Consider the following 25,159-nt stretch of genomic DNA (forward strand, 5'->3'; position numbering starts at 1 on the left):
GAAATCTTCAGATTGTCTCTATATACAGCATCGTGTCATATGCAAATAATGACAGTTCTACTTCTTCCTTTCCAATTTGTATGCCTTTTATTTCTCCTTCTTGCGTGAACGCTCCACCCAGGAAAGATGGTTTCTGACGTGTAGGAGAATGACTCAGCACAGGGATCCTGGGGGATGTCCCTTCAGCTCTCTACCCAGAGCCACAAACTCCAGACTCTCCTCATGAGACTGTAATTTGCTTCACCTCTCTCCCATGTAGCCCAGGATGAGTGGCTGGAAAGGAAATTTTGTCTGTTGGCCCTTTAAGAGGACAGCTGTATCTCTAACAAACTAATGTCTCCTTGGTAGACAGAATCCCTGCTAATTTTCACATGCAGATGTTATGTGGGCACCTCTTCCTGGCTCTCCAGCTCTGGGTTGGAGAGCCTGACTTTGGGTTGAGACGTCACACTTCTCAGGGAGAGGCTCCCCCCCACCCCCCCAGCCAAGGTATCCCTCTGGAACAGTGGTTCTCAACCTTCCTAATGCCACGACCCTTTAAATACAGTTCCTCATGTTGTGGTGACCCCCAATTTCATTGTTACAAATTGAACATAATTATTGTTTGCGGGTAGTTTTTATCGTGCTAACAGGTGGCGCGGGCCATTTTTGCTAATTTTTTGCGCAAATGGCAACGTTCAGTAAAATTACGATAACTTTATGTATTTATACGCTACCCGCATTCTACCGCTAGTCTATAAAAAACGTATTAATACATGTCCCTCGCTCTACTACACTGGTAGAACATATAAATACGTTTCCTGCATACAATGTGTTAAAGCATAGTGATTAATCACAAAAACAATATGTAATTATATATGTGTTTTCCAGTGGTCTTAGGCGACCCCTGTGAAAGGGTCATTCGACCCCCAAAGGGGTCGCAAACCATAGGTTGGCGACCCACAGGTTGAGAACCGCTGCTCTGGAACCTCAGCCAGTGCCCAAGGAGCGGGCCAGCCCTTTTGGCATCTCTGCCCTTCCTACCAATCTCAATGTGGCTTCTGTAAATCCTTGGTTATAAGACTTCCCTTCAGCTATTCTTCATTTGATTATTCAGATTCTTGCTTTATACTTCAATTATAATTCCAATTGGTCCTGGGAAGAGATGAGTGTAGCTTTCACCTACTCTGCCACCATCTTGGATCCCAATATTAGTCTTAATTAAAACAATTAGAAGTTAAAAAAAAACTTCTACATTTCACCCATTTATATTAACTAAGCGATATTGGGCTATTTTTAATCTCTTTTTGAATAAGGGAATAGAATAAATAAACGGAACATTGAACAATACAGTTAAAATTTTAGTAAAACACAAAAGTGCTTTTTATATTATAGTTTCTGTGCTGACTAAAAGCCAAAAGAAATATGTTAAAAATATAATTTAGAGAAAGCACATCTGGTAGGATATGGTATGAACCAGTTTACTTTTATTATATGGGTCTAAATTATTTATATAATTTTCTTGCTTATTTAATGTTTCTACCCTCATTCTCATTTTAATGTGAAAATTAAGTAAAAATGTAAAATTTTTTTATATATGAATGCTGTAAATTTATCTAATTATCTATTTTACCTAGTATTAATAGACTTCTATCCATCTTTGAAATCATTATAAAAGTTGCATTAATATATTAAAATTGTTGTGGCAGTGCCAGCATAGCATCTTTTGTTAATATTAATATTTTTAATTCCATTCTTTTTGGAGAGATACATTCTCTTTTTGAAAAAATTAGGGAGTGTTTATTTTTAGTATATTTATATATCAGAAAATATTATTTATTCTATAATTGTGGGTTGGTTTCTTTAGTGAAATTGACTTTTTGAACTGAGCAAATAGCCTTTTAAAAAATATATATATATATATTTGTATTGCTTTCAGAGAGGAAGGGAGGGGGAGAGAGATAGAAACATCAATGATAAGGGAATCATTAATTGGCTGCTTCCTGCACGCCCCCTCCTGGGGATAAGACCCCCTACTGGGCATGTGACCTTCGCTGGAATTGAACACAGGACCCTGTAGTCTGCAGGCTAATGCTCTATCCACTGAGCTAAACTAGCTAGGGCTGAACAAATAGTCCTTGTAAGTTTGTATTTACACATCCATTTTTGTGGGGATACATTTAACTTATATTTAAAGATGTTATTTCATATATTTACAAATCACTTTATTCTACAAGGGATTTAAGATGAAATATAATGTTATTCTGTATACTTGTTTAAGCCTGTTGAAGGTCATACTTTACAGGTGTGTTTTCATCCAACCATATTCATATATTTTGCCAGGACTAATTCATTAGCAATATGGAAAGACTTGCTGTTTGAACTATAGGATTCAGGTGGTGTTTTATGAATTTAATAGATAAAAGAATAGAAAAAAGCGTGCTCTCAGAATTAGAAATGGCCTGAGCGTAGGGGGTAGAGGGTGTTGATTGTCAGAAGCTTCACGGCTAGACTTACAGGTTATAGAGCTTCAGTATTTTAAATTCCAATAATGCTCTTTTGTCTTATTACCATTTGTGTCCACTGTGTTTTTGAGAACTTTATTTCTTTGGATGCCTAATAATAAGACCCATTAGAAAAAGACTTTTTTTAGAGGAACTATATTTATAGTGGTTTAGAACTTTGAATTCATACAAACATGGGTGTAAATCTTGGCTCTACCAGCTATCTAATGCGGTTCACTACATGATCTTACAAATAAATATCTTTTGTTCCTTCCTTAATAGTGGGTATAATGATAGTTCTTTTTTCACAGGGATGTTGTGTGTTTTAAGCAGAATACTTTTATACTGTCTCATAGTGAGTGCCACATAAAATACCTGCTGCCTTCATCCTCAGCATTAATACTACTCACAAGCTAGGGATTTGTAGGAAGTGCATGAGGCCATCACAGATGCTCATAATTTTGTCATCTTTTCTAGTGGTTGGTCAGCAATGTCTGCAACATCTAAAATAGTGCTGTTTGTATACATATTTAGATTACAGGAACATAATGAGAAGAGAATTACTAATTTAACAATATTCTTAAGATACGTTTTATTATAGAGAGAAAAGGGTTACAGTCTTTGGATTACAAAAATCAGCAAGAATATACTAAGGTTTATTTTAAGAATGTTTTTTATTGTGACTACACAATAGAATGTTCTTTAAATGTCATCCAAATTTGTGCTGAATACCTTAGAAATATTCCCAAACCTTGCATTGTAGCAACAAAGAACTTGTACTCCAGACTGACAACTAGGCCATGATTTATTACAGGATCTGCTTTTAACATTATTTTGTCTGGAATGAACAGAGCAGTTGAAGAAAGTCCATCCATCTCTTTGTTTATTTGACATCTGTGCCACATTAGATGTACCTTAAAGAAACAATATATAAATAAGAAATTCTACTTAACAGTGATGATTACTCATCAGGAAGATAAATCTCTTGACAATAATACACAAGGAATCCTGTCAAGCAATGTCTGTTAAATTTAAATGAAGCATATTTTAAAACCGGAATGAATTTTCAAAGCAAATATTGTAGTTTCAGTTTCTTTCCAAAGTTAGCATTACAGAATGTGTTCATGTTGTTCTTTCTCTTCAGCAAAATTGTCACTATCTCCCAAACTTTCCCCTTCTAGCTCAATCACTATGTTTGATATGAGAAATTAATAGCAATAGAATGTGCCCTCTGTACTGTTAATGTTTATCAAGAAGGTTAAAAAAATTGAGCAGCAAGTAGATAAAGATTTTGACAAATACATTTTGCTGTGTTTTCATGCTGTTAGAAGGAGTCTGTTATTTTTTATTTTAATTATTTGGGGAAGGAGGGAGGGAATAGGGTATTTGAGTCAAGAAGAATGCCTTGGCAATATTACACAGTTTTTTTCTGAAAATGTTAGGACCTGAATAAAAAATGTCTGGCCTACAATTTAGAGCCACATAGTTTTTAAATGAGACACCAGGCATTATCAACAAATGGTCTCTATTGATGTTTCTTATCTGAACTTTTTACTAAATTAGGTTTAATTTCAGATTTATTCATTAGAAATATGCAGGATTTTGTGTGTGTGTGTGTGTGTGTGTGTGTGTGTGTGTGTGTGTGACAATTGATAAATATAGATTTTGGAAAGATATAATACTTCCTTTTACTAGTCAGAGTATACTTTTTTTAAAAAAAATATATTTTTATTGATTTTTTACAGAGAGGAAGGGATAGAGATAGAGAGTTAGAAACATCGATCAGCTGCCTCTTGCGCATCTCCTACTGGGGATGTGCCCGCAACCCAGGTACATGCCCTTGACCGGAATCGAACCTGGGACCTTTCAGTCCGCAGGCCGACGCTCTATCCACTGAGCCAAACCGGTTTCGGCGGGAGTATACTTTTTAATATTAAAATGTTACCAATTGCAACTTGCTAGTCAATTGATGTTTTCAATAATACAACCAAGATAACCACCCTCCTCCATAAATTAGTGTGTAGCTTTATGGTTGTCTCTTAGTTCTTGAATGTATTTGACCTATGCACTTAATTTTTATTAAACTTGTAGATGCTACAAAAACTATAGTATTTCCAGAATTCTAAATTCTGAATTCTTATTGCTCATAAAGATCAAGGTTGATCTGCTTGGTCGTTGTTGGATCACAGAGATTTTTTGACATATTAATCCTAGTAGTTGCTGGCTGATTAGCTATATTAAAAATAGTACTGGAATACTCTTTCCACACTTTACAAAGTACAGAAGTCGATGGTGCTTGTCTTAGCATTCCACACAGGCTGTGTCGAGTTTCACATGAAAGGAGCATGATAAGGAAGGGTGTAAACTGAGGACACTCAGCAGCTGTGTGACCACAGAAGGGACAGGATCCCCCAGCTAGTCACTGCTGTAAAGGGGATGGGTGGGTGGGGGCAGGAATAAAGAGCTTTGCTGCTAGGATGTTTAAAAAGAAAAAAAAAAAGAGGCAGCTTTTATGCTAACTCTTTATTGTACAAGAGAAAACTATTATATTTTGCTATAATATGTGAAAGTTTGCTATTTGTAATCTGACCTTATCCATTTAAAATGATAGCATGAATGCAATTATATGGTGAAAGGTAACTTTTAGAAATTGGATTAACATTCTCAGCATATGTACAAAATGAACCTCATAAAATATTCTAACTGGCCCAAGCATGCAAAAATAATTTCTGAACTGAGATTATAATTAGGCTTCTTCATTTTTATCCAAAGTATTGTTTTAAATTAGACTTTGATATGCATACTAACATCAAGTTTACTAGAATGTATACTTAATTATTTTGGAGTAGAAAAAAGAGTTTTCTTTCTCTGTCTAGTTCATATTTTTATTCCACTTATGTAAAAATCTAACTAAGGCCCAGCAACTTGCCCAAGGCTAAGTAACTAGGTAAGAGTGTGTTTTAACATTATCAGTTCAACCCATGCATGTTATTGACCATTAATCTAACTAGTATTTGGGTCACTTTTGGAGTATACTCCTTCAAAACACTCAGGTGAATGTTGGGATCTCTGTTCCTTTTAAAAGGCATTAAATAGCGGATTAATGTTTATATCAGTTTTTAAAGTGCCAGGAACCATTCTTTATTTTCTTTTTATGTAAGTGTTGTTGCATACAATATTATATTACTTTCAGGTGTACAAAATAGTGAATCAACATTGGTTTGTGTGTTGTATAAGTCAGTGTAGCATTTGTACCTATTACATCGGTAATGTGAAAGTCAGACTGTCTAGAAGGGTAGCTGTATGTTCCCAAGAGTCTGCTAGTTTTTGCATTAATAAGTTGTGGTGTGTGTTAATATTTATGGTTGTACAGTATCGCTCTCATTCTTCTATTGTGTAGTAACTTATACAATAGGCTTATTATCTTCTTCTGATAGTAATATAGTATTTAGTGATGGTGGAAGTTGTAAAAATATCACATATGGAGATATATTTATATATTTATATATATACTCACACATGCATATTTTAAAGTGAGAAATTGTCAGAAAAGAGCAAGTAAATAGGGCTGTTCCCAGTTAGGTAGGCCAAGAGTTTCCAGCTCTAAATTAAATCCTGGTATGCAAAGAGGATGTTTTCCCACTCTCATATGTATATCTGCTCTAAAGGATTACTCAGTTGTAAGGAACACCACCAGATTACCTATTTGTCCTTGTCTTCACACCCAGTGACTACACAAAACCCAAGCTAACTCCCTATTTATTGTTTAGATTTTAGCTTAACCTCATCTCCTTTCTGATTGCATTCCTTGCCCATTTCCGGTTAGGATGGGTCCATCCTGGTCTTCAAGCCTCTGTTCTTCCTTCCCATTCTGTATACCTCTTTGAGTTTATTTGATCAAATTTTTAGCTTTAGGGGCTACCAGCTCACAAACTGATGCTTTTAGACCAATTCACTCCCCTTAAGTTCCAACCCCCTGAAGGATTCCCAACAGTTTGTCACCTTCGAGGGGATAAAAATGTTTTCATAGTGAGCAAAAATGTCTTACTGTTGTTATATGTAAAGCACAGATATACATACAGTGCATAAACAGATGTACAGTGTAACAATGTTTTTTAAATTTTGTAACAATTAGGGGGAAAAATGCTTTAAAAGCACCTTAGCTGGTAGTAATGAAAAAAGGTTGAGGATCACTGTTCTACACCTATCCTTTTTGGACATTTCCAGTTTGATATTATTTAAAACCTTCAAACTCAATTTGTTCATAACTGAAATGATTTTTTTTTCATTGCCCAGCCCACCCAAATCAGTTGTTATTTTTTGTGTGTCCTGTCTCAATGAATGGCATTGCTTGAATTTCCATGTCCACTCTGTCCCATTACTCTATTCCCAAAGCATCCCCTCAGCTCAGGCTGTCTGTAGTCTTTTCCTGTCTGTATTATTGCTACAGCTCTTTAAATTACTCCTCCTGCTTCTGTTATCACCCTTGCTCTAATCTTTTATCCACGCTGCCCTACAGGGAGCTTTCTAAAATGTACATCTGGTCATCTCTCATCTGTTTAAAACTCCAAATTCTTAGGGATCAAAATCCTATTTCCATTGCATGACCTACCTTTCCTTTTATTTTCCTATCTTTTCAGATTCATAGTTTTTACTCTACCCTCTTGCCCTCCCCAACACACACTTCTATTTTGGGGTCATTCAGGTTCCTCACATGTGCCATTTCCTTCCTCGTCTATGGCCTTTAGCAAAAGCTGCTCCTTCTGCAATGATACTGAGCTTTGGATTTCTTCTTCTCTTCCCTACCCCGTACAACTTTCTCTCTACCAATGCTCAATTTAGATGTCTTGTCCTCCTAAATGTACTTTGTGATCAGTTTTACTGCACTATTTGTCACACCAGGGTAAATACGTATTTTCTGTTTCTTTGTTTTCACTAAACAGCCTGTTGAGGAATTACCGTCCTCTGTGTATTTCTGACTCCTGCATTGTCCAGCAGGCATTCTATCAGCATGCGCCAAATGAGAACATGCTCAAATGTGGGGGTAGTTTTAGGTACCACTATTGTATTACTTTCCTAGGAATTTACCATATATTTTCCACTATAAAATATCACATACTAGATTGGATTATACTTATTCCTTCTTTTCAATTAATGTTATTGACTTTAATCGAACAACATGTTAAAAGTAGCTTTTCAAGTATTTAAATATTTGCTTTTCAAAAATAGAATTAACTAATTTTACAAGTCATTCATTCTTATCTCCAGAATACTATATTACCATTTTAATAGACAGATTTTCAAAATATATTTGACCCTGTTTTTCTCTCTCTCTCGTCCTATTTAGCTAAAGGACACGAAATCAGCAGATCAGAAAACAACACTACTTCATTTTCTAGTGGAAATGTGTGAAGAAAAGTACCCTGATATCCTAAGTTTTGTGGAGGATTTGCAACATTTGGACAAAGCTAGTAAAGGTTTGTGCTTTTATAGAAAACATTTCATTGCTCTGGGTCTTCAGTTCTTAAAGATGGAAAGTAATGCCTTTTACTTAAGCATGCTTGCTACTTTGTCACAGTGTTTTCATGCTGAATACGTCACTTTAAAAATTGAAGTTGTAGAACATCGGTTTTCTGATTGATCATTACTGTTGTTACGATTTAATTTGATTAGATAATGAGCCCTATATTAAAAAATGTCTGGCAGCCGCACCTCTGCTGCTGTGCCTGCTCCACTGGTGGCCGCTGTCACACTCCATGACTCAATGTCATTCACAAGCACTTGGTACTGTTATGTGTCTAGTAACCAGTGTCCCCTGTTTATCTGAGTCCTAAGCCTATCTCCACCCACCTTGCAGGTGGAGCCTGCTTTCTCTGTCCTGGTAGACACTGAACTTCCAGAGAATCGGTTTGCTCCTTCCTATTGCTAACCTTTGTCACCGGCTTCTGGACCCTGCTCTGGTTAGATCAGGTTATAAGGGTCATAGAAAGGATAAGGCCATTATTAATACTTGGATATAAAATGATCAAATGCAATTTTTTGACCACCTGAAGAATCCAGTTTTTATTTATATATCACATTGATCCTATGCGGGAAAAACAACAAAGCATTAATTGGCTTCCAACAGCTAATTTATGAATACTCATTTTTATGAATATATATGAATGTATTGCTATATAGTTTGGAAGCAACTCACATGAAATGGTGGACTATATGTACTACTTGTGTTGAACACTGGTCATTAGTAATGTCAAAGTATTTTGTAATCTGTTTATTTCCTTCTTAAAATTCAAGTTTGTCAACTTGAGAATACTTAATTTTTTCCATATTATTGTGAATACTCCTTCTTAAAGAAAAAAAAATCACTTTTATCATTCCCTGCCTTCTTTAAATGTTTTTCCTTCTATAAAATAGGGATTGTAGCTAAAAGGCATTTGATTAGATGAGATGTTCTTTGACACTCATTCCTGAGATGTATGTTTCTTTGAAGTGTACACCTCATACAACCTGGGGGCAAGGGAGTGTCATGGTGCTGGAAATATTGGTCTGGATTTTTAAGACTAAAACTAAACTTTTAACTTTATTTTTCACTCCTGCCTCCCACTGCTCTAATGATGTTGAATTACTTACGTTGCCCTTACTTTACCTTAAAATGTCCTTGATAATAAGAGAGGGAGGGAGGGAGGGAGGGAGGGAGGGAGGGAGGGAGAGAGAGAGAGAGAGAGAGAGAGAGAGAGAGAGAGAGAGAGAGAATGTGTGTGAAATGAAAATAATTCAAACTATTTCCTTATATGAAATAATGTGAGATAGGGCCAACGAGCATAGAGGGAAAAAAAACATTAAAAATAGCTCAGTGATACTTAAAAGTTTTTTTTAAAATATATTTTTTATTGATTAAGATATTACATATATGTCCTTATCCCCACGTTACCCCCCCCCCCCCCCCCCCCGGCTCATGCCCTCACACACCCCGTTGTCCCTGTCCATTGGTTAGGCCTATATGCTTGCATATAAGTCCTTTGGTTGATCTTTCCCCCTTACCCCCACCCTCCCCTACCTTCCCTCCAAGGCCCGATAGTCCAATCAATGCCTCTACGTCTCTGGATCAGTCCTTGTTCATCAGTTTATGTTGTTCATTATATTCCACAAATGAGTGAGATCATGTGATATTTATCCGCTCTCCAGTTCCATCCATGCTGTGGCAAATGGTAAGAGTTCCTTTTTCTTCTTCCTCTTCTTAAAGAATACCTTTCAGCATTTCATATAATGCTGGTTTGGTGGTGATAAACTCCTTTAGCTTTTTCTTATCTGTGAAGCTCTTTATCTGACCTTCTATTCTGAATGATAGCTTTGCTGGATAAAGTAATCTTGGTTGTAGGTTCTTGCTATTCATCACTTTGAATATTTCTTGCCACTCTCTTCTGGCCTGCATGGTTTCTGTTGAGAAATCAGCTGATAGTCATATGGGTACTCCCTTGTAGGTAACTGAGTTTCTTTCTCTTGCTGCTTTTAAGATTCTCTCTTTGTCTTTTGCTCTTGGCATTTTAATTATGATGTGTCTTGGTGTGGTCCTCTTTGGGTTCCTTTTGTTTAGGGTTCTCTGCGCTTCCTGGACTTGTAAGTCTATTTCTTTGGCCAGGTAGGGGAAGTTTTCTGTCATTATTTCTTCAAATAGGTTTTCAATATCTTGCCCTCTCTCTTTTTCTGGTATCCCTATAATTCTGATGTTGGTATGCTTGAAGTTGTCCCAGAGGCTCCTTACACTATCTTCATATTTTTGGAATCTTTTTTCTTTTTTCTTTTTCAGTTGGGTGTTTTTTGTTTCTTCGTATTTCAAATATTTGACTTGATTCTTGGGATCCTCTTGTCTGCTGTTGGATCTCTGTATATTATTCTTTATTTCAGTCGGTGTATGCTTAATTTCTAGTTGGTCTTTTTTCATATCCTCCAGGGTCTCACTAAATTTATCGGCGGTTTCCATAAAATTCTTGAAAAACCTTATAAACGTGGTTTTGAACTCTATATCCAGTCGTTTGCTTTCCTCCATTTCTGTCATTTGTGACCTGTTTCTTTGTCTCTGCATTTTGGCTGCTTCCCTGTGTTGGTAGAGTGGTTTTGTGTGCTAGGTGTCCTATAGGGCCCAGTGGCTCAGCCTCCCCAGTTACCTGAGGTGGACACTCTTTGTGCACAGTCTTGTTGTAGTTATGCCTTGGTTGTTGTAGGATCACTGGGAGGAATTGACTCCAGGCCAATTGGCAGTGAGAATCAGCTGTGTCTGCAGTGGGAGAACTTCTGTGCTGAAGACACCCTTCTGGGGCAAGACTTGCTTCAGTGGGGCTTTGGTGCTCACTGAGTCTGTGCCCTGAGTGTGTCCCTTATGGGTCTGAGGAGTTGTAATCTGGATGGTCCCCCTCTGACCACTGGGTACACTGGCTCTTGGATCTAAGGAGGTGCTAATTTAGCCTCTGCCTGAGGTTACCCAGCAGGGGCTATGAAGAGAACTGCAGATTCCCCTTCCTTTTTTGGAGTTTGGAGGTGCCCTGGTGAGTCCCAGCTGTGAAGCAATGCAAGCTGCTGTGAGGCCTTGGGCCTTCTCTTGGAAGTTCTGGGTCTGTCTGGCCCAGCTGCAATTTGTTAGGTAATTTTCAGGTTGCAAAGGGCCAGGGCATTCATATGCAAAAGCCTCTGCCACAGCCTGGGTGGGGTGGGGTCTCAAGGAATCAAAGGGCGGAGCAAGCAGCTATGGCTGATCTTCAGCCCTGCCCTAAGGGGCTGCGCATCTCAGTTTCCCGATAATTGCTGCAAGCACCTCTGAGGGAAAGCCTCCCTCAAGTTCCGAGTTCTGCCCACTGCCAGACAGTCCAGTTTCTCCCCGTATGAGTCCTGGGTCCCCAGAGACTTACCAGAACCAGAGTTCAGAGCAGTCGGGAGCTTGTGACTCCCTCCCGATTCAAAAAGACAGCCGTGTCCTCAGGTACCAGCCCCTTTCCGCACGTGCGCTCGAGCCTCCGTACCTTTGCACTTTACTTTCCCAGCTCCTCTGAGTCTCAGTGTGCTTTTCTCTTTGCTTCTAGTTGTAGAATTTACACTCAGCCAGCCTTCCTGTAGTTCTGGATGATGTCCGTTTTGTCTTTTCGTTGTATTTTTGAAGTTGTTGTGGGAGGCAGCAATTTCCCGGGGTTTACCTATGTCGCCATCTTAGTTTCTCCTTAAAATAGTTTTGAAATGACTGGCTTTTTAACTTAGGGAAGGCGACATTTCTGAAATGAGATTTCTGATATTTTGGAATACATTTTGAATTAATGGCTTGAAAAAGAATTGAAAATGGGTGTTTTTGATGAACATTAAACTTGGTAAGTAACAGAGTGGTAGAGGAAAAAGTGGTCCAAAGTGCCTTGAAATATAAAGGAAATTTTGTGTGCGTTTTTCTAGTGAAAAGGTAGTTGAGTAGTTAACAGCTTATGTAAACATTAGGTTATTTAGCAAGAATTAAAGCAGTGCAAACATTTTCTGCCTGATAGCAGTTTCTATTTCTGATCACTTCACCATCTTTCCTACTAGTTCTGAAGCTGAGCAGTAAGCCTGAACATACCTCTGTTTCAGATGCATTTCTCATCGTGGAATTTACTTTCTAGCAGTTTTGCTTGTAAATTAAGGTTTTGAAATATCATTTACCTATCATGACTCATTTGATTGTACTTAAAATTCTGTATGAATATTACGATGTTTTGCTTTTAAAAAATGTTTAACTTTCATAAGGGCTTGCAGAGTTGTAACTTGGTAATTAGATTTTTCTGTTTGTGTTCTATCCTGATGTTTCTATGGAGCAGTGGGGGCCTGAAGGGGTTTAGTTTCCATCTGGTTAGCAGAGGAACACATATGTGGATGGGTCAGCACATACCGTTAATGTGTTTCACTGGGAGCAGCCAACTTCATATTTGAAATAAAATAGCCATTACTAAGATAATTCATACTGTATGTGATTGTTGAGCATAAGTTCTTTGTATGCTTCTATTACCCTATTAATGAAGGAGATTTTAGAGGAATGATTGTGATGTTTTGGATGAAATAAGTCGGTTTGCTATGGAGAATTTCAGTGCTCTCATATATCATTATTTAAAAGTTTTCAGATTTGAAATCTCCTCAGTGAGCTATCACATGAATTAAATAGTACCTTTGTTTTTGAGATAAAACAAATCTTGGCCATTAGGTACTCCTGGATCAGCAGGGGGAACTTGCATTGCAACTAATGAGCTTACCCGTATGACAATTTTCGAAAATCTACTTCATTAGGGCGGCTTCTTTCCTAAGAGATAATAGCTTACGGCTTATCTGTTGTATTTCAGTGAAAGTATTTTGGCTCATTATTGTATTTCTCTACACCATTGTGATAGTTCTTTCCTTTTCCGACTTCTCGGGGTTGAATGTATTTTCCTGTGTCTAAACAAGTGGAATTAATAAACTCTGAAATACGAAGGTTTTATAGATTATTTCACATAACCTCTTTCATTATTAAATTGGAATTTTATTTTATTAATGAGTAGGAAATAAGACAAAACTGTGGGATTTCTTGGGTTGCATTAAAATAAAACAAAGGTAAGTTTACAGTGTCACCTTGTTCAGCTCTGTCTTTTTCAGGGTTATCAAAGCTCTGGCATATATTTCCATTATCCTAGATAGTGAACTCTGAATTCCAGAAAGACTGTGCTACTTCCTCTGTAACTATTCACTCATTCATACAACAAACATAGTTGTGTGATTAGTCTGTGCTAGAAACTGTTCTTGTCTTCCTGCTGATCCATGGCATAGTTTCTGTGTCTTGGTGCAATGCAGGCTCCCTCACTCATATCTGGTTTCTTCCCAACTGGTTCTGCCCTCTTATTCTCAGTATCCTTTACCTCCCCCTCTTCTTCTATGCAACCTGTAAGTACTGCTGTTATTAGCCTAATAGTGAATTCTTCTCTTCTTCCCTCCCCGCCCCCCGCCGCCCATGGCTTCTCCTCGGTTGATCTCTCTAGTTCCCAAGGGCTTAAATACCATCAAAACATTAATGACACAAATTTATATCTGGCACTTCCCTTCGAGCTCCACACTTGTATATCTGCAAGCTTACTTGCCTTCTCCAGCCACATCTCAATGTGTAAATCACAATGTGCAATAAAATGTGGCTCTTGATTCCTGTACCCTTAACCTCTCCTCCCCATTTAAGTACGTGAAAAAATCCTCCTTAGTCCCTTTCCTTCTATTCCCTCTTCTTTTTTGCCATGTCATTTTATAGCCTTTCAGTATCTCAACTGAGAGCTGTGTGGTAGATTTTAAGTTGAATCTATAGCAAGTGGCAGCTGTGACCAAAATGCTGTCTCCTTCATCAAGTAAAAAAGTTAATATCACCTTGTCTTTTGTGCTTTTTCGTTATTGGAGACCTCACCTAGCTTTTTATGTATTCTACTTTGTCCTTAAAAAAATAAATTTATAGTTTTTTCAGAAAATCTTAGACCACTATTTAAGAACTTCTACTATATACTAGAGACCATTCCTGGAACTGCTGGGAATGTAGTTAGCTGACTCTAGAATCTAGAAAAAAGACAATATTCAGTGTACTATCAGAGTGGATTTAATGATCATCCATTTTTATTGTTACTTTTTTCTGTTTCTACATTTTTAGCTTTCAGGAGTATTCTTTGATATATATATTCTTCTATTTTATAGACTCTCTGCTTTTAAGGCTTTATTTGTTTGCTTTTAGCTAGTAATTTCTTGGTTTTACCCAAATAGTTGTCTACTCAAATACATCTCTTGGTTTTCAATTCCTTGTGACTTTCCAACATTTTATGATAAATGCCTTACTAAATACCAAATGTTTATCTTTTATGCACCTACTGTGAACACTTAGAACACTTAATTTCCAGGTGGCTGCCACCTGGAAACTGCATAGTGTTTGAAAATTTCAAATTCATCTGCTATAACAAATAGAAGGCATTTCAAAGCCTTTCATTAACCTCCTATGCTATTGACTTCCAGAAAAGCCAATTAAAATTTGTTAGTGAATTTGATATAATTATTTTGAATATTCAGTATTATTAATTCAATTGCATTTTATATTTTAAATATATATTGTCAGTGCATTAAAATATTTATTGTGCAACAAATTTACAACATAAATAGCATTGTGTTAGAACCATTATGTCATGAATGTTATTGCCTCATAATTTTGTAAGACAAATAATTCATGTTTCATATCAATTGTAGGATATAGAAGTTTTTGAAAATATACATTAGGATACATTTCTCCCAATATAGTGAAGTAGTTTGATAGATACATATTACTGGTGGAGGACATTTATATTAAAATAATTTTGTTCGAGGAGACAATCATATAGGATATTGCTTTAATTGAATACATATATATATATATATATATATATACACACACACACACACACACACACACACACACACACACACGCGCACTCTCATACTGTTTTGGGCTGAATTCTATCCAAATACATTGAAGCCCCAAGCTTCATAACGTGACTGTATAGTTGGAGATAGGGCTTATAGGGGTGATTAAGTTAAAGGAGGCCTTTAGGGTGGACCCTAATTCAACCTGTCTAGTCACCTTATACAAAGAGGAAATATCAACTTATAAAGAGACCCCCAAAATGTGTATGCACAGAAGACAGATTGTGTGAGGACAGCAAGAAGGTGGCCATTTGCAAACCAAGGACAGAGGCCTCAGAACAAACCAAACCTACTGACACCTTATCTTGGACTCTAGAACTTTGAGAAAATAGATTTTTGTTGTTTAACCCACCCAGTCTGTGGTATTTTGTGATGGTAGTCCTAGCAAACTAATACACTAACTTCCTCTTGCTTGTTTTTTGGCTATAGAATAGAGTAGTCATTACTAAATGATTATTTTACTTTATCAGATCAGTTGAAGACACAGTCATAGACCTGCTGTGCTGAATGTTCATTCACTAGTAATCAATAAAGTAATATCAAAGATTCTTGTACAAACCACAAATTATCACATGCTTTTAAATAATTACAGGTGTGCCTCAATTCCTTTTTTGAGTAGACCTGACACATATGTATATTAGGGCATGTATAAGGAAACACTGAGGCATTCTAACCCTGAAATTAAATGTAAATAATTCATGAATCTATTTTATTTTAGAATGCATTCATTTTTAATGGGATACACTAAGTTTTTCCTTTTCTTTTACTTATTATATCCCAATTTTTAATTTGTTTGCCACTTACTCTTGTTTGGCTAATATAAAGTTCTTATTTTATTATAAGCAAGTAGTTGATAAAGACTAGTTACACTGAATCATCTTTTGACACTTTTCTAAAAGAGTAGAAATGGAAAAATGGTTTAGCCTATTTTTTTTTCATTACCCTATGGAAATATTGTAAACATTTGGTGTCCATTAATGGTGTAGCACTGGTTTCACAGGTAGAAGGTAGAGTAACAAGCCATGTCTGTAAAGCTAGTCTATGACTTCTGTGTAGTCAGGCCTCCGTGATCTAACCTGATTATCTGTAATCACCTAATAAGTAGACCTAGGAATCTTAAAATAATTTTAATGTTATTATAAGCCAAATATTATTATAAAAATGTGATCCACATAGTTTTGTATTCATTTACTAAAAGAGTGGTATTTGTAAATTAGCACTTTAACATAAAATGTTATTATGAAATATAACCAGGACATTCACAAGGCAATTACAGGACATATGGAAAATACTTACAGTGCCCCGTGAGCACTAAGAAGCCATAAGGTCCAGGTTGTCTGCTGAGCAGCATTTTGTTTTAAAATCCTTCCAGTTTATTTTCAGGGGATATCTATGTAGGGTTGGCATCAGAAGTTTAAATTGGAGACTTTCATGAGATAATTTTATAGTGCAAATATAAACTGTTTTGGAAAGCAGCAGAATGGAATATAGAAAGAACATGACCAAAATCCCAGGAAGGATTCTTGATTCTATGGCCTGACATTGAAGAACGCTGAGCAGGGAGGAACTATTTCACCTAAAGTTGGTTTTTTTTGTAATACTGAGCCAGGAACGTTTCCTGAGTCGGCTACTGCTTGGGCTGATGGATGATGATGAAGAAGGAAACCACATCAGGAAGACCTCTATATCTTTTTGGAGGTTAGCAGATGGAAAGTGGCATCAATATAGCATTAATCTTTTCGAGAAACTAACAGTTTACAGTGTTTGCAGATTTTGGCCAGCTACAGATTTGAAATAGCTACTCACACAGTTCTATCAGTGTCACTCACGAGCCATAGCGAACATCAGGTAGCAGGGCAGGATCGACAGTGATGGCCAAGGTCTTGGAGCTTTTAGACTGCTGCCATAAAGCAGTATTTACTGCACCTCCATCTTGCAACATGAAGTGGAAGATTACAAACAAGGTAGATGAAAGAAAATTTCAAAATGAGAGCATTCTGAAGGATAGCTTAACTCAGCAAATCCATATACCATAGAGAAATCTAACAGTGGGTGGAACAAACACATTTATGGCAGTCTGTAGCATCTTGTTGCTCACCAGGTTGACATGGGACTGAAGGGTTGAAGAGGCGTTGACCAGATGCAGCAGGTACTGTGTTTATGCAGCATACAAAATGTTGAATTAGTAGATATATTAACTTTGTAGGGCTACCATAATTAATTACCACACACTTCATTGCTTTAACCAACAAACATATTCTTTAACTGTTGAGGAATACAGAAGTCTGAAATCAAGGTGTGGGTAGAAGTGGTTCCCTCTGGAGGCTCTCAGGGAGGAACCACCCAATGCCTTTTTTTTTTTTTTTTTTTTTTTTTTAGCTTTGAGTGGCTGCCAGCACTCCTGAGTGTTTTTCTGCCTCCATTTCATATTGCCTTCTTTGTGTCTCTGTGTCCTCACCTCTCCTCATAAGGACACTGGTCATTTGATTTAGGGCCCACCCTAAGTCCAGGATGACATCTCGAGATCCTTAACAGATTCCCTCTCCACCGATCTTATTTCCAAACAAGCCATGTTCTGAGCTGCTGGTAGCCATGGATTTTGGGACAATCTTCAACCCAGTACCGCCATCCTTGTCATCGGTCCCATAACTGAAGGTAGATTATCGACTTTGAGTATTAAGAAACAGCTAAGGGAAAAATGACACTGATAAGTATGTATATATGGGAATCATCTATCATTATGTTGTGAAACATTTGGGTGTTTAATAGTTGTTGGTGAGTTTATGGAACTCCCTTTTCTTATATGCAAATACCAAAGCAGTTAAAACCAAAATTTATAGTATGCCTCCGAATTTAAGGAGTTTTTATTTATAGACAGTGACAATTACAGTAATTCCAGTAAATGACATTAGTGGGCACAAAAAAACATGGCTCCAGTTAGATTGCAGAGGCAATGTATTATTATTTTGAAGCCAGACAATTGGGAATCAAACCCCACATCTACCTGTTGATAGAGGTGTAACCTTAGGTTACTGGGTTACAGATTTGAAATAGCTACTCAAACAAACTAAGTCCCAGAAAATAAGGAAAATTCTCTGGGACTTTGTATTTTGGTTTGTTTGTTTAAACCTATATAATGGGAATTAAATAATTGTGCTTAAGTCAGAGATTTGTAGTAAGGATTAAATAAGTTAATATGTAAATACTAGAAGCCCGTTGCACAAAGATTCGCGCAATAGGCCTTCCTTCCATCTGGCTGCTGGCACCAGTTTTCCTCCAGCACCCAGGACCCAGGCCTTTGGTCCGGCCGCAGCGAGACTTGGCTTTTCCCTCCCAGCCGTAACGCAGCCTCTTCAGTCTTCAGACTTCAGTCTTCAGTCTTCACTCTGCGCCTGCATCTGCAAATTAACCTCCATCTTTGTTGGGTTAATTTGCATAGTCACTCTGATTGGCTGGTGGGTGTTGTGGAGTGACACCAGTTTGCATGTTTCTCTTTTATTAGTGTAGATTCTTAAAGCTTGAATAGCACCTAGTAAGCACTGTAAACATATTCCTACATTTGTTGTAGTCGTTGCTGTTATTTTTCAGTAATTATTTCCTGTTATCATAGATCTGCATATGTTGTCAATAAATGTGCAAGTAATCATGAGTCTCTGGGAATGACATAGAATTTTAATATATGTTCTCAGAAGTTATTGCAGCACATTACAACTATGTCTTACCTGAGACTTATGCAAGCTTTAGAATATAAGGCCAAAAATTTATAGATTTATGTTAATGGAAAATTTTGACACTTTTTCTAAAAATTAGAGAAAAATATCCATGTTGGAAATTGCACAAATCATAAGTTCAATGAATTTTCACCAATTGCACATTCTAGGTTAGGGAATGGAATTTGGAAAATGAGTTCTCTTTGCCCACTTGTGCTCCAGCCTGTCACTTTATTTTTATTTCATAGTTTGAGCTTTGATACAAGATTTCTTTTAAAAAAGGGTTCTACTGCTACATAACCTTTAAAAGCAATTAGCCTTCCAACTCTTCAGCAACTTTGAGGTTATTTTTTTTTTATGGAAGTGTTTGAATTTTACTTAAAAAACAAATTTATCAGCCCAGAATTATAAGGAGTGCCATAAGGAAATAGGAACTAACAGTTTTAAGGTAAATGATATAAGGTAAATGAGAGAAGCATCTAAAAAGATGTTTACTAGTACTCACCTTCAGAGGAAAACCTAAAGAAAATGTTTTGCTCCTCTCAGAAAAGCTCATCTTAAAGTATAGATTTAAAATTGATCAGTAGGGAGCCCCTTTTGTTATGCAATTGTCACTGTGATGGCAATTTGTCAGCAGCTGTTTGTCAAACTACATATTTTAAGGAAGAAAGAACTAGTGCTCATTTACAGTTTTTGATATCTTCTGACCCTATAAGGAAAGAATCTTTCCCAAAAAACATATCAAGCCCTTGCTGCGTAGTAGACACTGTCCTAGGCACTAGTATTAACAAGGATTAGACTTGACTTTGAGTAACAGGAAAAAAATAGCAGTGGCTTAAATAAGATATTTTATTCATTATCTCATTGTTTATTTAATGCCTCTTCTGTCTCAGGCACCAGTATTTGCAGTACTGGATATAATACATGATCACAAAGAAAAGTCTCTGCTCTCCTGCAGGTTACTTATTAGGTGTGGATACAGAACATAAATGGAAGAAAGCAGCCAATGTATATTATGTCAGACAGTTGGCTTTGGAATTCCAGGGCAGGGTTTTTGGAGTTCATGTTGAGTGGTCACGGGGGCCTGTAGAGAAGGTGGTCTTTGTGCAAAATTTGAAGGTGTGAGGTGCCAGCATGAGTATTTGGAAAAGCACTATAGGCGAGGGGAGAGCAAGTGCACAGGCCCCACAGTATGGAAGTTAGGTTGAAACAGAGGGTGGAAGGGGAGTGTAATAGGAGGTAAGGTCAGAAAGGTAACATCCTATCGGACAGGGGTGGGCAACCCCTGGCACGTGTGCCAAACATTGCACACCAGTAACTGTTGCTGGCACGCGAAACCCTCTCTTATAATCTTCCATTTACAATTTTTTTCTTAATATCGACTTTTTTATTTTTCAGATAAATTCAGTGTAGGTGCATCTTAGGTAAATAAATAATTTTACATAAGTTATCTTAAAGACCATAGACATGGATTGATGAGAGAGGGGGAGAGCAATTTCTATGCCTCTGCCTTAACTCTCCCTGCCTTCCTAGATCCAACCAGAGGTTTGGTTTCATCCACATACGCTTGTGAATCTTTGTTGTCAGTTATGAATTTTGTTAAGTCTCGTAATAGGAGTAGCCTGACGGATGAAAGTAGTAGCTCGTGCATATCTCTGAAGGTCACGAAATATAAACCTGATGTAAAATCTCTGTCATCAGTGATGCAGCAACAAAATCCCACTGATAATATCAAACGAGTCATAAAGTTTTGTGTCGGACTATCAGTGTACATGTATACATTAAAAAATAAATGCATTTTTCATCATCATATACTGTGTTTTTGTCGCTCGAATGAATTTTATTATTTCTTCAAGGTTCTTCACATATGTACACCTTAAGAGATATCAAGTAGGTGTAACATGTTCTCAAAAAATTAGTGTTAGCACGCAGAAGAATTTTGAGTCAGAGATTTTGCTGGTTTTGGCATGCACTCAAAAAAAGGTTTCCCACCCTTGCTATAGCACATGATTGGCCATTGTGTACAGATTTGCTTGTCCTCTGTGATGGGAACCTTTGGAAGGGTTTTGAGTAGACGAATTGTGACAGGCATCCCACAGATACCAGGAAAGGTGTATGGGGCAGCCCCCTGAGTTGAAGGGAGAGGGTGCTCCCCTCCTCCTCTTCTTGGAAAGACTTCAAATGAGTCACCCTGAACAACTGCATTGTAGTAAAGCCAATTTTTAAAGAAGTGAAATTAGTAAATTTATTAAAGAAAAAAAAAAGCAAGGCAAACAAATCTATCAAAATACAACTGGCCTATAACGCCCAGGTAGACTTCCCAAGTAATTTGGTAAGTGAGTGCACTGGGGGTGGCTGAAGGGATTATATACCCTTCTGTCTATAGGTATTAAAATTCCTCTGCCAGGTATCTTGGTACAGATTAACTCTCAAGGTTCCCCTTTTACTTTGTTATGGCTTTCCCAAAATTCATGAGAAGCACCTGGCAATTTTATCTTGCCAAGCCCTGAGACTGCTGGCTTCTTAGTTTAAAGCTGCCCCCAACCCCACTTTTCCTGCATTCTTTAGTTAACCATTTGCTCTCAAGTGTCCTTGGTTTGGGAAAGATAATGGATTATTATTTGCTTGCTAGCTGCAATCTGTTTGGCCTTGTTTAATTTTCTTGTCTCAGTTTCTCTATTTTCCTAGCTTTTCACTATTCTGTAACAAAATGCTATCTGGCTGGAATTTTCAAAGGATTGCTTTGGCTATTGTGGAGGTGGCAGGAAATGTAGAGGAACAATGGTAGAAGCAGTGAGACTGTCAGGAGGCTGTAATAATAATGCAGGGGAGATATAATGTTGGCCAGGAGGAGGTAGCGAGTGTGGTAAGAAGGATTTAGACAATGAGTTTACATTGAAGGTAGAACCAACAGGATTTCCACTATGATTGGTGTGTGGGGCATGAGAAAAAGAAAGGAGTCATAACACCAGTCATCGACTGAGATGTAGGAGTAAAGATCTAGACAGGAGAACAATTTTGGAATTTTTCAGGTCCAGAGATGTGCAGCTCAGGACTTGTTAGGCTGCATGGTCTCCAGTAGCCATTTATGAAAACACCTCAGAATTTGCAAATCTGTCATTTTATGCTTAATATTTACTATGGACCACATTAAAACCTCCCTGGCATACACATGCACACAAAACCATTTTCCTGAGGGAACATTTTGAATGCTATTATAAACCCCCATATTATTGACCTCTTTTGTTTAACACAGAAGTCCTCAAACTTTTTAAACAGGGGGCCAGTTCACTGTCCCTCAGACCGTTGGAGGGCTGGACTATAGTTTAAAAAAAAACTATGAACAAATTCCTATGCACACTGCACATATCTTATTTTGAAGTAAAAAACAAAATGGGAACAAATACAATATTTGTATTTCCATGTGGCCCGTGGGCCGTAGTTTGAGGACCCCTGGTTTAACATTTATTTACCACTAGAGACATGGTGCATGAATTTGTGCACAGGTGGGGTCCAGCTGGCTTGCCCCGATGGGGGGTGGGATCTGGGCAGGGCCAGCTGGGGGAGGGACTGTAGGAGGTTGGCTGGCCGGCCCCGCCCCCGATTGGGCCAGTTGGCCTGCCCGAGTGTGCATCATAGCAACCGGTCATTCTGGTATCGCTTGGCTTTTATAAATGTACATGTTCTTTTTAAAAAAATTTTATATATTTTTTAATTGATTTCAGAGAAGAAGGGAGAGGGACAGAGAGAAAAATAAATCAATGATGAGAGAAAATCATTGATTGGCTGCCTCTTGCATGCCCCACCTGCAACCTGAGAATGTACTCTGACCAAGAATCGAACTGTGACCTCCTGATTCATAGGTCGATGCAAAACCACTGAGCCACGGTGGCTGCGCTATTTACCATGTTCTTAAACATCTTATTTATAACAAGGAATTCTCAAATAATTATAGGAAAGCATGATTTTCTATTAGATAGGCTTCTCCCACTAATATTGATTTCTCTTCTAAAAAGCTATTTTGCCTTCAAACCTCTGCATAGTTGAGGAAGGCAAGGCTGCTTATTTCTCCCCAGCATGAGTGAAATGGAACAACAGAAATGGCTGGTGCCCTTTCATTGGCTGTGCCCATCATTTCCTCTGCTTGCCTTCTACCTTTCTTCTCTCCAGCTTCCCACCAAATATAGGCAGTTCTTACAGTGTGACGTTAGCAATAACAGCAAACCCCTCACTGTACAGAGTATAGTAAATTCATTGGGCAATGCAATAATCAGGACAATGGGAAGAAAGAAAAGCTGAGCAGAGGAGAGTGGGCCACTTGGTGAGGATAACTGGCTACTCGCTCAGCATTGCTTCTTTCAATTTATGTTTTTCTGTTATGAACTAAGCTGCAATTTATTTTGTGTTTGTGCTTTTTTACCATCTTGTTTCAATTCATATATTTTCAAAAATAGTAATAGGTTTTATAATGGTATTGTAGAAATTAGATTTTGTTATAGGCCTACTTAATAGTAAGAATTTTTTAATGCTAACTGGCGTTTTTGTGCATCTAATTCATTATTTATAACTGGCATTTATAAAATATTCTTAATCTAATCTAATAATAGACAAACAGGGTAATTGACCATACCTTCACTACGCCTCCCATTGGCTAATCAGCGCAATATGCAAATTAACCGCCAACAAAGATGGCAGTTAATTTGCATATGTAGGCTCCAAGTGGTGGAGCGAAGACTGAGGGCGAGCCGGGGCCGCGAAGATGGAGGACAGAAGGCGGCTCCGGCCGGAGTGAAGGCCTGGGTCCTGGGTCTGGAGGAGGAGAAGGGAGGGAAGGCCTATTGCATGAATCTCTTCGTGCCACAGGCCTATAGCAGTTTTATAAAATACCTTTATTATTAAAATCATACAGGAAAAATTATCTTGTTGGGAGCCTGAAATACTATAACCTCTAGTTTCCTTTACAGAACAATTGTGTTGGTGAGTGTAGGAAGGTTAATTTAGGTTGAATGAATAACTTATTTTATGGTAATGCTATCAGAGGAGTGCACAAGTGGGATTCCTCCATCGCTAGCGGGGTTCTTGAGGCAAAACTGAAATAAGCACTTTCAGAAGCCCTTATGGGAGAAGAAGGTGTGGTAGAAGACTATTTGTGTGGAGTATAGTCCTCAGTTTCCAGTGTCCCATTTCCCTTAAGTCACTCCTGAAAGAGGCCAGTGTGTAGGCCAGTGATGGCGAACCTGACACGCATGTCAGAGGTGACACGCCAACTCATTTTTTTGGTTGATTTTTCTTTGTTAAATGGCATTTCAATATATAAAATAAATATCAAAAATATAAATCTTTGTTTTACTATGGTTGCAAATATCAAAAAATTTCTATATGTGACACAGCACCAGAGTTAAGCTAGGGTTTTTCAAAATGCTGACACGCCGAGCTCAAAAGGTTCGCCATCACTGGTCTAGACCTTCCATTCCATGTTGCAGCCTGGCTAGTTCAGCATCAGGTTGAATTAAAGTCCATTACACCATTGTGTGGATTCCAAATGGCCACGGCTCAGGTGGGTGTAAGGGAGCATGACACCCCCCACAACAGGAGTCCTAAGAGGGCCAGAGGGCCAAAGGTCAAGAGAGTGCACTCTTTTGTCTAGGAGCTTAAATATCCAGGTTTGGCACCCTTGCAGTGGCCATTCTGACCACTGACTTGCTCCCAGGTGTGATTGACAGATAGGTAAGCACCTTCCCACATCACTCAGACCTTACTGGGCATGTAGCCAGACTGCCTTTGTCCAGTCCCTTTCCCCATCGATCAGCTGGGAAAAGACTTGGAGAATGTTAATTGCAGCTTTCCGACAGAGCTATATAAATGGCGTCCTATATCATCTAGTCTTCCGTCATTCCTTTCCGGTTAAACAATAACCAGATTATTTCAGTGGTATCAGTAATAAGTTGTTTAAGCATTCTTTAAAGAAATCAACTTCTCTGGAATATGTCATGATACCTAACAGTGAATGACATTCTTTGTAAGCTTGGTATGAAATAATAACCAACTACTCCAGGACATATTCACAAACGATTATTATTTAATTACAAAGATTACTTAAATGTGTGTAATAATCTCTACTCTCTCTTGTTATTTGAAATTTTAACCTGGTAAATCATTGAAGCCATCATATTACAGAAAGCTTATATTCATGATTGCTTTAAACTTAAATATTTATAGTTGTGATTTTAATTTTTATTCAAAGCTTAACACCTCTAATGTATAATTATCATAATTACAAGGAGACAAGTCTTGTCTTAGATTTTAAGTTTCTAGATATTTAATCTGTTGTATTTCCCCATTTCATTTTTTAAAATCTTTATTGTTGAAAGTATTACATATATCCCCCTTTTTCCTCCCAATTGGCCCCTTCTAACCCACCCCTACACCCCTCCCCAGGCTTTCACCACACTATTGATCAATAAAATATGGTGCCTTCCCTTAAGAAATTCCTGGTCAATTGGG

General features: G+C 37.7%; 1 protein-coding gene across 4 annotated transcripts in view; it reads left to right on the forward strand.

The window, feature by feature from the left end:
- Window positions 1-25,159, forward strand: part of DIAPH3 (diaphanous related formin 3) — a gene marked incomplete at its 5' end in the record, with an annotated part of 567,305 nt that overhangs the window by 326,553 nt on the left and 215,593 nt on the right. For all 4 annotated transcript variants that reach the window (XM_081083267.1, XM_081083268.1, XM_081083269.1 and 1 more), the window contains one exon: window positions 7,831-7,960. In XM_081083267.1, the coding sequence (XP_080939393.1) occupies window positions 7,831-7,960 (130 nt within the window). The remainder of the gene's footprint in view (window positions 1-7,830; window positions 7,961-25,159) is intronic.

The sequence above is a fragment of the Myotis nattereri genome, assembly GCF_964212035.1.
Source record: "Myotis nattereri genome assembly, chromosome: 2".
Taxonomy (NCBI): domain Eukaryota; kingdom Metazoa; phylum Chordata; class Mammalia; order Chiroptera; family Vespertilionidae; genus Myotis; species Myotis nattereri.